Here is a 15,186-nt window from a genome sequence, read left to right on the forward strand (position 1 = left end):
ACGTCACTATGAACATGGAAATCAGAGTAGTGACATCACACTGCCTCTCTTGCACCCAAGGCTGGGAGTGGATCTCTGGGCTATGCTTTGCGGCAGCTCCTGTCTGCTCTGGGACAGCAGAGACCTGAATGTCAGAATCCACGTGGGGCCATTATTCAGGGAAGGAGTGATGAGGGGGCCTCTTGGAGGCCATTCCCTAGGATCCTCATGGATCTGAAGGAGCCAGCACCTGCCAGTATCATCCATGGGAGGCCAAAGATGAGTCAGATTTGAGGGCAGTGGACAGTGGGTAAGTGTCTAGAGGTGACCTTGATGTTGTGGTAACTGTGACATGTATTTGGTGGCAAGAAGACCATTACTGGGAGTGGCTCCAGAGTCGCCTCAGACCCAGGGTCCCAGGACTATAGGGCCTGTTCCATCCTTTCTCTGTACATATTCTCCTGGAGTCCTGGAGTCTCAAAAGGAACAGGAATTCCCTCATCTGACTCCCAGGGGCTGTCGTGGCAACAACGCAAATCCCTGGTCTTTGCACAGCACCGTGGAAAGTGGAGCTAGCAATGTGAATCCCAAGGGACTCACCCCTGGGAACTTTCTGAGCCCCTGGAGCTGTGGAAGGAACAGGGGAGTGTCTCAAGGGCACATTCCAGGAAAATGGTAGCAAACACCTTCCATCCACTTTCTGGACCGAACAGCTGTGTGTAGGCAGATTCAAGGGCAGGGCCTGGCCTTGGGTCTATACCTTGCCACAATCCACACTTCCTCCTTCCCTTCTAGCAGACCGGGGAGTCCTGCTTCTTCTTTCCTACTGTACCTCTCACTCGAAGGCAGCAGACCTGCCTCTGCTCCTCCCTATGCCAGAAATGGCCTCTTGCATGAGACCCCACTGTCTCCTCTGCTTTCTGGGCATCCCCAGCCTCCCTGCTGCTGGACCCCAGAGGGATCTGCTGGTCTTCCCCATCTGATCTGAGGTGGACAGTAGCTCGAGCTCCTGGGGGGCCAGGCAGACCCTTCAGGGAAGTAGGGGCAGCTCCATGCAGTCTTGGTCACCTTTTGTCACCTTTCTCCACCTCTGCTCTTAGAACACACTCTGAGCCTGACACTGGGGACCAATCTTAAGGAACTCCCAGTCTTGGGAAAGTAGGCCAGTGCTTCCTTCCAGCTCCTTGCAGAGAGGCTAGAAGATGTGGGCTCTGGGGAGGCCCCTCTCCCAGCCAGCTGGCCCTTTGGAGGGCAGGTAGAGGTGGCCATAGCAGCAGGCAAGTGGAGACTTCACAGAGTGAGTCCCTGGGCTGGGCCATGTCTCCAGGTGTGGAGCATCTGGGGTGAGCAAGGCCCCAGTGGGCAGAAGTTGCCTCTCTCAGCCATTTTTGCTGAAGATAATTTGATGGAAAGGACTGTGGGGTGGGACGCAGGAAGCCTGGGCTCTGACCCAACAGGGCCCCTACATGCTGTCAGCTGGAGCTAGCCTCTCTGGACCTCAGTTTCAGCATCTCTAAGAAGAGAGGGCTGGGCCGCTAGTCCATAGGCTGGGGAGTCAGGCCGTCACTGCTGTGAATTTGACTCAAGTCCACCCTAATTCCTTGGAGTGTGGGTTGGACAGTTAGGATTCTCCAGCTCTCACTGGCCAGGATAAGTGGGCACCTGTAAGATGCCCTGCAGTCTGATTCAGGTTGGGAGATCCTGGACCCAAGAGATTCTGGGGTTCCTTCTGGCTCTGATCTGGGATTCATTCATTTAAGTAAGTTTTGAGCACCTGCCATGTGCCTAAAGGAGTCTAAGGGAAGGTCACCAGTTCCTCCTCCAAAGGCCGTGTTGCTCTGGAGCAGAAGACTAATGACCTTCCCTGCAGCTCTTCCGCCAGCTCCCCCAGGCCAGAACCCCCCTCCCCATCTGCAGGCAACACCAGCCCATCAGACTTGTTGCCTTGTTTCTCACGCCACCTCCCCACCATGCCTGCCCGTGTTTGCTGAACAGGAGGCCCCCACTCCTCTTCTGGGTCAGGCCTGGCACTGGTGGCTCCCTGTTTGGATCCAACAGTGTGCAGGGGACAAAGGACTGACCCTGAAGAAGCCTCTGAGTCCCCGCAAAAGGCCCGTTGTCACCCAGCCCCAAACTCAGGAATTGTTCAGAGAGGTTGAAATTATTTCAAGAGACCTATTCTGCCTCTTCTTCCCTTAAAAGAGATATAGCCCTCCCCACTGGGGTAGGCGGCAGTAGCTATGGGAGTGGGTTTTCAGGTCTGTGTGTGGAGTCAGCCCAGGGTGGGGTGTGGGCGTGGCTGAAGGGATCCGTGAGGAATTGCTGTGGCCTCTCTGAGCACTGAGGACCCAGGCCAAGCCCTTGTCACAGGCTTTCGGATGGCAGTGGGTGGAGGGCACAGCGGGTTGAGAAAAGCAGGGGCCACCGACTGGTGTGTAGGGTATAAGGGTGCAAGTGGATGAGCCGCGGCGGGGAGTGCAGGAGGACAGGAGCAGGCCTCCAGCCTTGCCCTCACTCACGCTTCTCTCTGACCTGCAGGAGCCTTCCTATTAAAGACCTTGCTGTGGACAGTGCCTCCCCCGTGTACCAGGCCGTGATTAAGAACCAGAACAAGCCGGAAGACGAGGCTGACGAGTGGGCCCGACGCTCCTCCAACCTGCAGTCTCGCTCTTTCCGTATCTTGGCCCAGATGACGGGGACAGAATACAGTAAGTGGGGCTGGGGTGGGGGAAGGGCGCGGGCAGGGGAGATGCAGAGGGGCCCACAACAGCCAGGCTGTCAAACCCCTGCCCTTGAAGATGAGCTGGTCTTGTCAGATAACTAGTGGCCTGCTGACCGCTCTGGGCCCCTTGGGGCAGGCTGCTGAATGACATGGGCCCTCTGCCCAGGTCTCTAACTGCAGTGGGGGCAGCCACATGCCATGTGATGACCCAGAGCTGGGATACGAGGACCTCAAAAGCCACACCTTGGACTACTCCCTCCCAATGGCAACATTTCCTCTGGTCTCCCCCTGCCCTCTGCCCAGCACACAGTCTTCCCCTGCCACGGTTTACAGGCTGGGGGCAATCACTGTTCAGTCTTCGGTGGGGACTCCTACGTTTCCTGCGATTCCTCCTAATCAACAATTTTCTTCCCACAGTGCAAGACCCTGATGAAGAAGCTTTACGACGGTCAAGGTAAGTGCCCGGACTCAGGTTCTGTGGCCTTGTCCCTCCTAACTCAGCCCCTCCCCAGGCAGCTCCCAGGTCACATGACTCATGGATGGAAACTCTCAAGTTTATGTATTTGGAAGCTCCTGGCCCCTGCAGGGCTCCAGCAGACCCTGGCTTGGGGCCTTCGTCCCAGGTCACTGAGCTGGGTGCCTGGAGTAGAGTTTCAATCCCCTGGGCCCAAGCTGCAGGAATAAGGATTCTGGGCTCTCCTGGCTCTGTCCCTGGGCAGGGGGCAGGGCTGCTTTGGCCTTTGCTGGGCTGTTGAGAATGAGGGCATCTCTCCCTGTGAGGGCACCGGGCCAGCAGCCTTGCCTGCGTGCTCAGCTCAGGGCCTGTCCCCAGTGAGTCTGGAGGCTGGGCACAGGGAAGCAGGCATGTGGAGGGCTGTGCTGGGCACGGGTACCTCACCTTAGGATTCACCTGTCCATACCTACACTGAGGTATTAGTTCCATTGATTGCTCAAAGCACGGTGGCTGCTGCTAGGCTGAGTGTCTTGGGGTATGTTCCCCTGAAGGTGGCAGACCTGAGGCCATAGCCACTAACCTACCACCTGTATCCAGGTGCTCACGGGCCCGGGCATGAGGAGGGCACACTGCCCTGAAACCCACTGGAACCTGCTAGGGTCTTCCGTGGTGAGGCCTGGGGCCCCGTATGATTGTGTTTGTACTTGTGGCAGCAAATGTGCGTGCTCTTCCTGGGAGAGTCTGCCTTGGGGATGCGTTCTGTGGCAGCCTCCCCGTAAGGCGTTGGGGCTCAGAGGGGCTCTGGTACGTGGGTCCAGGCTTTCTGTACGTGGCTAACCGGCATGTAGTGATCTCAGGATTGCGTGGACAGTGGGGCTCTGGGGTCAGCTCAGAGTTGACGGGGGCTTTTATTTTCTGACCTCTATTTATGCCAGTCCAAACTGTTCTCACTTTTTGGCTGGGGCATCCAAGGGAAAGCGTGGTCCTCCCAGGCCTGCTTAAAATGGCCTGTAGTTCCAGTCACAGTTAACCCTTTAGTGCCCGCACGGTGTCTACATAAAGCCCCAATGGGAAGACACGAGATTTCGCTCAATAGATAGTACCTAGCTACTTGAAGTGTGACGGAGCTGTCAGCCGTCCCCACTCCCAGGCTCCATGGCACTCTGTTGTTTTTTTCCACCTCCTCTTTGAAGCTACCCATATGAATGCTTTGATGAGGAGTGTAGTTCCCCAGCAGAGGGGCTTACTGCCCACCAACAGCACACACACACACACACACACACACACACACACACCCAGCAAATAGCCTTCTATCAGGAAGCCTGCAGCGTGTTTTCTCTCCCTCGTGTGAGACAGAGCCCTGCCCCTGCAGTGAGTACTTCTGAGGACATTTTGTTCTCCTGGCCGGGCACTCTGAGCTCACACCTCACTAACCAGGCACGGTCTAGAAGGCAGAACCTCCGTCTCTCATATTTCCCTGGGAATATGCAGGCTCTGCAAAGTTCTTTTTTTTTTTTTTTTTTTAAAGATTTTATTTATTTATTTGACAGAGAGAAATCACAAGTAGATGGAGAGGCAGGCAGAGAGAGAGAGAAGCAGGCTCCCTGCTGAGCAGAGAGCCCGATGCGGGCCTCGATCCCAGGACCCTGAGACCATGACCTGAGCCGAAGGCAGCGGCCTAACCCACTGAGCCACCCAGGCGCCCAGGCTCTGCAAAGTTCTTGAGTGAGAACACCAAAGCTCGAAAGAAGGGTTGTGTCCAGGCCTCACTGGTCATTCCCTCCTCTCAGAAGCATCTTCCAGGGCCTGTTCTGCCTAGGCCTGGAGATATGTGGGCAGATCAGTCCTTCCCCCTGGGGCCTAATCCCACAGGAGCCTGGCTCAGCCCCCAGAAGAAGGCTGCTGCACGTCTTAGAGCCTCTTGCCAGCTATTGCAGGGTTTTCTGTAGGGAAATCTTGGAAAGAGAGCCCAAATAGAGGCTCCATCCTGCTTCCCCCTCAGTTCTGGACACACTCACACACACCACCACCCCACCCCCCACCCCCGGAGAAAAAATAGCTTCCCCCACAGAGACCCACTGGGGTCTCTGGCCGGGCTGTGAAGCTTCAGGGACAAGACTTCTACCCAGGACTGGAGGGGCAGAAGCCTCCTGCTCCACTCCCTTTTCCTGACTTTAATCTCCAGGAAGTGGTCCTCAGAGCCTTCCACAAAATGTGCATTCTCCCTGTGGTCGGTGGAGGTGGGTGTGCGATCTCGTCTCACTGAATCATAAGCAGCCAGAGGCCCCGGGAGTAAGGCTTGTGCTGGGTGCAGTGCTCCCGTTCTGTTTGTGATTAAGGTTTGAGGAGGGACTGTGGTCCCTGATCATACCCTGGGGTCACCCGAGTGGCTATCTGAGCAGCAGGAAGCACGCTTGTCCCCACCCTGGGTCTGGCTTGGTCAGGGATCTTGCTCCCCAGGGGGGCTGTGCCCCATTCCCATGTCAGAAGCTGCACTCCCACACCCTGCTGACCCGTCCTGTCCACCGAAGGGGCCCACGTCCTTCTCTTCCTCCCAGTTCAGCAGCACTGACAGGAAGGGATCTCAGAAGGCTGTCTCCCCAGGGAGGTATCCTAGCACACCACTTCCAAATAGCAGACTCCAGCCGAGACTGAGTTTGCTGACACTGGGGCCTGGGCAACAGCCTGTTTAGGCTTGTACACGTGCAGAGGGGCTTTCTTCTTCCTACTGCTGTGGGTGGGGCAGGGGTAGCGGGGGGTGGAGACAGGCAGGAATGCTGTGAGCAGAGGCTCTGTACCAGAGCAGAGGCTCTGGCCTCAACAGCAGGAGGCCGTCTGCCTGTCCCAGGACCCTGCATCCTCTCTCCTCAGAGTGTCTCTGCTTCACTTCCCAGGCCTGCCCTGCTCCCCACGCCAACCCTGCAATAGTCCTATAGTAGTGCATAGCTCTGCTCTCCTCTCCTCAGGGTCCTGGCTCTTGACACTGAAGGTGTCCCCCACATCTGGTAGCAGCAGGTGGCTTCCCTCAGAGTCTCCCGTGCCCACCTGCTGGCCAGCCCAAGGCAGAGTCTAATCTCCAGGGACCCTCTCCTTCCAGGCGAGGCAGGGTGGGCCCCTAAATAGCCCAGACATCTTTTGTGGACTTGGCCCCCTCCTTGGAAGGACCCCAGCACCTTAGCAAACTCTCCAGGCAGACTGAAATAGCAGCTCTTGCCAGCTCCTACGGGGGTGCAGGGAGTACTGGGGCTCCTGGCCTCCGTCTGAAGTAGCAGACCACAAACCAGGCCTCCCTCCAAGAGCTGAGCCTCTAATCTCAGAGAGGTCACCACAGCTTCTGTCGAACTTGGGGCAAGCGCTCCGGGGGTCTGATGCCTCAGAAGGTCAGCCCCACGCGGGGCTGCGCTGATGAGGGTGGACGTGAAGGCGAGCCTAGTTTGTCCGAGGCGGGGTCCGAATCTTTGAGGCATCGGGTTCCCACTGCTTGGGCGTGACCATCCCAGAGGACCCCAGTGTGTAACCCAGACATCCCCTGCCCCTCTGCTTGTAGCTCAACCATCTTGTAAGTGCGATTTCTGCCTTTACGCAATGCTCACCTGTGTGAAGAACTCAGCCCCTCTCTTAGACCCCAAGGGTTAAGGAAGAAAGTTGATTTGAGTGACAAGTTCACAGAGGAGTCGGAGGGGAGGGGGGCCCTTGCACCCTCCTCCACAAACAGCATAAAAACTCTTCTAAGTCCCTACTCCACGGTGCCCCGCACCCAAGGTTCTTTTTCCTCTCCCTCCCATACTTTCAGCCGAGCTCAGGCACCTACCAGTTCCTCCCTCCTCCCCACTGTGGCCTCCCTAGGCAAGCACCCAGGGTCCTTTTCCCTCCCTCCCTGTGCACAGTCAGCTCTGTCCCAGCTCCTGTGGCTGACTCCCCTGGGGCCAGCCAAGCTCAGAGCCCTCCCCCATAGGGAAACTTCACACAGATGGCAAAAGTCACCTGCACTTTGTGGATTTTTTATTCTTGGTGGTCTGCCCGCCTAGCAAGTCTGAAAACCACACTGGAGAAACCAGCACCCTCCCTGGGTATCCCTGAGAAACCCCCATGGGTGTCCTAGGACTTCTCCTTCCTCTCCTTCCAGCTCTCCCCTCTCTCTGCTCCCTCTCTTCTTTCCTCCCCTGGATCCTCTCTTGGGCAGGCTGTAAATTTACCAACAACTGCAAGCAGAGCTTGCTAGAGTCTCCGACTCTCGGGGACTATCTCCGAGCCTGTCACTGAGCACTGATGACAATGGCTGTGAACCTGGCTGGACAGACCGGCCATGTCTCTGTCCTGGGTGGCCTCTATGGGATGGTCGATTGTTGCCACACATCCTGCTGCCATCAGGGCCCATGCTTCTGCTGTCTTCCTTCTTTCTTCCCAACCTCGGAGAGGTCCTAGTTAGCTCACAGCTCTGCTGCTGACTTTCCGCGTGGTTTTAGGCCATTCATGTGATGTCTCTGGGCCTTCGCTTCCTGTTGGTATCAGGAAAGTTTGGTCTGGAACAGTGGTTTTCCAGTACGTTGGCAGTCGAACAGAATCTTCCGCAGAGACACAGCATGCAGCATGCATACACTCCACGTGTAGAGGGGGAGATTGTAATGCAGACGGGGGTGGTATAAAATGTGTATGTGGGGATGCAGGATGGCTAGAGAAATGTAAAACCAGCACTGCCCCATCTCTGATTTTGAGACCTAACGCTGATCTTCCTGACCTTTGTTGGCTGGCAATTCATTTATTAAACTACTTATTTTGAGATCATTGCAGCTTGGCATGCAGTTGCAAGAAATAATATGGAGAGGTCCTCTATACCCTTTATCCCCCATGATAACACCTTGCAAAACTACAGAACAAAATCACAACAAGCCTGTGGGCACTGGGATAGCCAAACACAGAGTATTTCCATCACCTCAAGGCTTCTCCCCCTGTTGCCCATGTATCACTACACCCACCTCCCTACCGCGCACACCGTCTCCCTGACCTGTGGCAACCACCGATCTGTTAACTATTCTCCACTTCTTTAGTTTTATCATTTCAAGTCTGTTGTGTATATGGAATCATACAGTCCGTGACCTTGTGGGATTGGCTTTTCTCTGTCAACCTGATTTCCCCGGGGATTTAGCCAAGTTAGAGAGTGTACCCATGGTTCGTTCATCTCTTTTTATTACTGAATAGTATTCCATGGTCTGGATGTAGCAAATAATTTTTAAAAGGAGTTTTAAACACAATCCAGGTTAAACACACCATGTTTGTGGCCAGATGTGGGCCTCTGGGCCACCAATGTGCACCTCTGGTCTGGAGGCCGTTAGTGGTCCCTCCAGCCTGGAAGGTCTAGGGTTCTGGCATCTGTGGCACTTGCATTTCCCCAGGCACACACTCTCCTCTGTGTTTGCATTTCTGGCTGCGCCTTGCCGGTTTTGTGTTGCGCCTTGGCTGAGCAGGCTGTGGGGGGAGCTGCGGAGGCCCTGTGGGTGGGAAGTTGTGGGAAGTCCTGGTTCTCTGTAGGTGTGCCCTTGGTCTCGTGAGAACGTGCTGCACGTGTGTACCTGGCTGTGTTCAGGCCTGGGCGGGTGCGGGCAGTTGGTGGTACGTGAAGGCTTCTGTCTGGGAACAGAGAAGGCTTGGCAGAGGCCAAGGAAGCATAGGAAGGTGACAGGTCTGCTCACCAAATCTCATCATGGGAACAGGCATTCCTCTTTCTTGATGCCCAGCCTGGGGACAGAGACCATGCTAGGCCCACCTGCCAATGTGGTTCAGTCCCGAGAGCCAAAGCAGCCCTGCCCAGCCCTCACCACGTGGGCCAGGGAGAACCCAGAGGCCCACCCCCTTGCCCAGCCAGCCCTTAGGCCCACTAGCCAGGTCCTTTCTCTGTGGCTTCCTTCTTATTCCACTAAGGGACTCTAGTCCCAATCCTGGTCCTTGGGACTCTAGTCTTGTCCCAAACTTGGAAAGTACTCCGTGGGTGGCCAAGCCTCTCCAAACCAAACTCCCCCCTCCCATGCCCCCTGCCCGAGCTATCACACAGGGGAATGGGACACATCCCCTAACCCCTTTCTTTCTTTCTCTCTTCTCTCTGTCTCTGTCTCTGTCTCTCTCTCTCTCTCTCTCTGTGCCACAGGGAAAGGTTTGAAACGGAACGTAACAGCCCTCGTTTTGCCAAATTGCGCAACTGGCATCATGGCCTTTCGGCCCAAATCCTTAATGTTAAAAGCTAAAAGGCTATCTGGAATGCCCCCACCCCTCTCAGGCTGGACACCCCCTAACCCCCCACACAGTTCTGGCATGTGAGCCCCACGGTGATGCTTGAGAATGTACAACTGTGCTGGGGGGCACCTTTGATAGAAACCTTCAGCAGTTCTGTTCTCTGCCCACCCCAGAGCTGACAGCCGAGGCCCAGCGCCACACAGCTCCACGCCCACTCCTGCCCCCCCAGTGCCACCCTCACCCCCCCCCACCCCCATGGGCCCACGCCTCTGCTCCCCTGCCCGGGGCCTCAGCCATAGATCAGAGAGGACATGGCAGGGTTGGCTGGCATAGTACCACAGACCCAAGGGAAACAGAATGTGCCCCTGGGCCATTTCCCACCCCCCTTAGCTCCTAAGAGAGGCAGTCTGACCTAGTGCCGTCCTGGAATAAGCTGCCTCTAGGTCAGGGTCCCAGGAAGAGGCCAACCCGCCCTGACCCCCGCCGCCCGGCCCCACTCTCTCTCTCCCTGCCCTTTGGAGCCCAGGCAGCCCAGAACTAGGCTCTCTGTGGAGGAAGTGGAAGCCCCAGGGTAGACAAGGTAGAGGCCCCTCCCAGCTGTGGTGAGATTGGGGTGTGCGCTCTCCTCTCTGTGCTGTGTGCGATGGCTCCCTAGTACTCTCTTCTGTACATATATGCATGCTTGTTCTGAAATAAAGAGGATTTAAAATGAACCAAACCAGCCCCAGTCATGCTGTGCCTGTGTGCGTACCACTCAAGGGGGCGTTCTGAGATGGGGAGAGGACAGGCACCCCCTGAAAAGGGGCTCAGTGGTGCCTGCTGGGGCTGGAACCCAGTGCAGCTCTGCCTGACTGCCTCTGACTTCCTGACTCGGGGGCCCCCCTGGGCTGGTGGAGCTCAGGGGACAGTGAATGGTGGCTGGGAGTCTGTGCTGCGGGCCCACAGGGCAGCTATAGCCTCCCAGAGGGCAGTGGGGATGGGCGGGGTAAGGTTCTGGAATGTCTCCTACTCCCCTCCCATACCCAGCCACACCAGCAGACCTACGGATCAGAAATCATCCTCATTCCCGGGTCGCTGCAAGCCCCTGGCCCAGGAAGATGCTGTCATGCTCAGACCTGGTTCAGGAAGCGAGGAAAGGGCTTGCCCAGACTGAAGAGCCACTCACACGGGAACTGCTGGGGGACCTCAGTGGGCTGACGCCATGACTGAGAGGAGAGGAGGGGGGATCCTTGGGCTTGCTGAAGCTTTGCTTAGGCGGCAGGCAGGTGTGGAAGACCGCCAGCTTGACCTTGCGTCTAGCCCCAGCCACCTGCAGCTTTGTCCTTGTCCTGAGCATTTAGGAAGGTCCAGGCTGGCTGGCTCATGTCTTCCCTACACACCTGCCTACCCATCAGCCTGTCCCTTGATTGAGGGAACCATAGGGAACCAAAAACAAAGGCAGATGTGAAGGTCCATCTCCCAGCGCTCCCCAACTGTCCCTCCCTATGGCTGGACTGGCCAGAGAAGTCTCTCCCATTCCCACTGCCTGGGCAAAGGCTTTCTTTCTGCCTCTAGGGACTTGGCAATCCCACCTGGAAGGGATGGCCAAGGGGGAGAGGTCTATGCTGCCCACCACGCTGAGATGCTCCCTGAAGCACCCTACCAGCCTACTCCACCTTGGACTCCCAAACCTTTCCTGCCTCTAGCAGTCTGAGTCCAAGGCCAGGACCAGGCAAGGCAGGTGGCTGGGGGATCACCAGGGAAGGGGGGATGTGGACTCCTGCTTGCATCAAGGCACCCTGGTGCGCCCCATATTTAGCTGACTTTTATTGAGGACATCCAAGGCCCAAGGGTAGGTTGTGGGGCCATACGCTGCCAGACAGAGAGAAGTCCCAGGCAGTGGGTGTCTGAGGCTGACAGAGGACCACTAGTCAGAGCTGGTGACCTTGCAGCCCCTGTATTCAGCCTCTGCCTGCTGGATCCCTCTTGAAGCCCTGGAAGGCCCTCATTTGCTTTCCAGCCTGCCCAGTGTCCTCCCAATAACCCCTGACCCCTGGACTGGGAGCGCACTGGGAATGCACTCCCAAGCGCACTGGGAGCCCCAGGCCAGGGGACTGTATAAAGCCCTCTGGGGGATGCTGAGAAGAGATTTTCTCATCCAGCATTCTTTGTCTGTGGGCTTTAGTAAAGGCACCAAGTTGGCCAGGTGTGGGTGCCAAAGGAATCAGAAAGGACCACTGTGGATGGTGGCTGACCACGATGCAAGGTTGGTCATGTGAGAGCCAGAGACAGGGAGCACCCTCCAAGCAGAGGTCTGAGAATGCTTTCTGGAAGAAGGTGTCTTCGTGTTTGATCTTCATGACTAGGTAGGACTGGAGCAAGTGCAGTTAGGGAAGGCTGAACAGGTGTTCTTCGCAGAGGGAACAGAGGTGCTTAGGAGAAGAAGGGTGTCCTAGAATCCCGAGTTAATCAGTTTGGCTGGAATGGATATTATGGGTAGTGGTCCAGAGCTGGGATGCCAGGGTGCTCTGTGTTCTGAAGGCCATGTAGGACTAGCAAAGTTTGCAGGGCTTCATTCACACTATAGCCTATGGAGATTGCCAGACACTGTTCTTGAGGGGTGTCATTAGCTTAGATTATAATGACCCCAGGGCCCTTGGAGTTGTGTGTTGCAGCAGCGCAGCTGCAAAGGGATGTGGGCAGGGCTGCCCTGAGCCATAGCTATCAGGCTGCAAGATGGAATGCCAACTCGGTCGGTGGCAGTGTGAACAATTTCAAGACCAACCCCCTGACTGGTATTCTGCTATCATGCAATCAACCAAGATGTTCATTTCCCATTCTCTTAACTAAGACAAACAGCATCCTCACCTAAATACTGTCAATCCCCGCCCCCGACCGCACGATCAATCATAACACCTTCATCGTCACCCACAGTTCCAACCTGAGCCCAATGACCACAAAACCCAAGACCTAGCACCATCACCAATACCATCTGCACCCTTCCCATACATGTTGCCATCATCAATAAGAACATCAACCAAGCCCCACCATTCCCCCCATCAAGGGCCATCACCACTGAGCAGGGGCACAGGGCTGGCACGCTCCCCTTGCTGCCAACCAGGCTGAGGGAAGAGATGGGCTGAAAGGGGGGCTAGCCAGGCTGTAAGTTTCCTCTGGCCATGCCCTCCCCCACACAGCTGTGATCATTTGAGTGTAAGTGGCTTGGTGGTCTAGTCTGCTTTTTGCTTTGATATTTAAAGTGGATTATGACCAAGTCAAGAGGTGACTTTTGAATTCTAGACCAGGCTGGGGTGATCTCATGGGTACTCTCTTCAGGACTGTAGCCAGGGCCTAATAAGTCCCCTACAGTGCTTGCTCTCTTGTACCTACTCCTTGGTGTTTCTGGGGGCCTGTGGAACTTCAGGCCAGAGTTGACCCAAACAAGAACCCAAAATCCTACAGGACACCCTCAGTGCCACCCCTACTTCTTCTAGGCCCTGGCTGCTTGGTGTCTGCCAACAGTGCAGGATGTGAGGTCATGAATTTTCCTAAACAGGATGTGAGGTCATGAATTTTCCTAGGGCCCCCATTCAGCTCCACCTTTGCCCCCCAGAATTCAGGTGTGTTTGGAGCTATGCCTGGGGAGAGCCACCAGGTAAGCTGGTCTGACAGAGAACTGGAGCAAAAGGGATAGGCAGAGCCAACTTCCTGTTTGTCCTACAGAATACGGTCTCTAACTCAGACATCTTCATCACTCTAGTCCTGAGTGGTGTCCTCAGTTCTCAGAAGCCCACCAGAAGCATGCAACAGGGGGACCAGGTGTCCTTTGTCAGCCTGAGTCATCCCAGCCTGCACCTGCTCACACCTTGAGGAGGGTCTGAGTGGCCAGCGCCGTGCTATGACTCAGCCCTTTTCTGAGGCAGATGCTTCATAGGCGTGGCTTCTAGAAACCAGGTTCTTTTGTGGAGGGTGGGTGAGTGGCCTCAAGGCATTAATACAGCAGGCCTGAGAGCAGGGCTGCCTGAGGCTTTCTGTCAGAACCACTAAGCTGGGAAAGGGCTGGACAGGACATGGCCACTGCCTTTGTCCACCCTGAATGTTTTCCACATGGTCATGGAGAAGAATGGTGCCCCCTCCCACAGGAAAGTCAGGCTACAACCTTGCCAAGTCCCTGGTTCTCTTGTTCCCCAACCCTCTCTTGCTATTTCATGCCTTTCGCTACCATGCACCTCGCTGGATGGAGATCACTTCAGCAATGCTTTGGTGAACAGCGCATGGCCCAGTTGCGTTGCTACCTGGGAGAGCCCTCTCCAGCACGGCGCTACTCAAAGTGTGGTCTGCGGACCAGCAGCAGCGGCATTCCTCCCGGGAGCCTGTTAGAAAAGTAGACTCTCAGCCCCCCAGACCCACTGAACTAGAAGCTGCACTCTACCAAGATTCCCAGGCGATTCGTCTTCCTATGAAAGACTGAGAAGCTTTGTAGTGATTAGGGTTCATACCCTTCACTGCCCCCCTTGGGGCTGCACGGCGTTCAGCAGAGATTCAATCTCTCTGGACCTCAGGGGCTTCATCTGTAAAACGAGGATCATGATACCAATCATTCAAGGAGGTTGAAAGGATCAAATGGACTGAGATTTGTACAGTAGTTCAGCCCAAGACCCAGCATATGGTAAATACTCACAGAGGGAAGATTAGTCTTCTGTTTTCAAATAAGAAGAGTGTGTTTTGTCATGGAAAGATTCTACTTGGCTAATCACGAGAAGTTTCTCTATTCCTCCTTGAGGTCCTGGGTAAGACTTCCTTCAAATCCAAGGGCATGTCACTCAGATCCTGCTGTCTCTGCCAGGAGGCGCTGGGAGGCTGGGTGACTGAATTCTCCCGGCCTCCACTCCCTCAGCTATTGAACGGAGCCGATCATCAGAGGACTGGAGTGAGAAATTAAAGACATGTGCCTGGCAGGTGGTACGAGTTCAGCGAATGAATTGCAGAACATGGGGGAGGTCATTTCCATGGGCAGGAGCTGCATATCTTGCTGCCGTTGTTTTGCGTGCAAATCTTCGTCCAAAGACCCCAAGGAGCAAAGAATGTGCATGTCTTTGCTTTCCTATAATTTAATTTTTATTCTCTGCCCTGCTTCACAGAGATGGCAGAAATCAAATCCCATCACCCGAGGCTCTGATGCTTTTCTTTTGTCTGAATGGGCTGGGGGAAAAGGTGCTTACAGAGTGGGGTGGGGCATGTGGGTCCTTGGTCTTTGGTGGTGGTCTGCCTGGGATGACATCTGCTGGGATATTCCCAGCCCACGTGGTCTTGTGCTGGTGACACCGCAGAGCAGCCCCTCTCTAGTTCCCAGTGCCTCTCAGCTGCACGGGCACTCAGGACCATGTCCATGACTCTCAGGGGGTGTGGGGGAAACCCTCTCCGGGTGCTAGGTCACCCGCTGGCCTGGGGATCTTTGGGCTGTCTTGGGTCTGCCTGCCTCTTCACCATGGGGTCCTGCTACATCCCCAGGGTTTATCCAGAACAGGGACATGGCTCCCTCTCTCCTTGAATCCCCTTTGCCACATTGTCCCCTTTCTTGTTCTGATGCCCTGGACCTGCCTGACATGGTAGCTTTCGTCCATCTTCCAAATGCATTCAGGGGCCTGAGTCATCTGCAGCCTGATGCCCAGCCTCTCACAACTCCACAGTCGAAGCCCTGGGCCTGCACATGTCTTACCTCTGCTTTGTGCCATGTCCCATCTCTTCTCAGACACAATGCATGCCTCTGACTAAATGGGGAAGGGCAAAATGGGAAGGAAAACAGGATGGGTGAGGAAACTTG

The 15,186-nt window shown here is 55.6% G+C and overlaps 1 protein-coding gene across 6 annotated transcripts in view; it reads left to right on the forward strand.

The window, feature by feature from the left end:
* The window catches only part of LDB3 (LIM domain binding 3), a 60,270-nt gene that overhangs the window by 18,709 nt on the left and 26,375 nt on the right, over positions 1-15,186 (forward strand). For 4 of the 6 annotated variants that reach the window (XM_059397951.1, XM_059397948.1, XM_059397949.1 and 1 more), the window contains 2 exons: positions 2,518-2,687; positions 3,119-3,155. In XM_059397951.1, the coding sequence (XP_059253934.1) occupies positions 2,518-2,687; positions 3,119-3,155 (207 nt within the window). Of the gene's footprint in view, positions 1-2,517; positions 2,688-3,118; positions 3,156-9,297; positions 10,039-15,186 lie in introns of those variants that run through there. The other 2 variants (XM_059397953.1, XM_059397950.1) reach the window with 1 other exon arrangement.

This window comes from Mustela nigripes, chromosome 4 (assembly GCF_022355385.1).
Source record: "Mustela nigripes isolate SB6536 chromosome 4, MUSNIG.SB6536, whole genome shotgun sequence".
NCBI classification, from domain to species: domain Eukaryota; kingdom Metazoa; phylum Chordata; class Mammalia; order Carnivora; family Mustelidae; genus Mustela; species Mustela nigripes.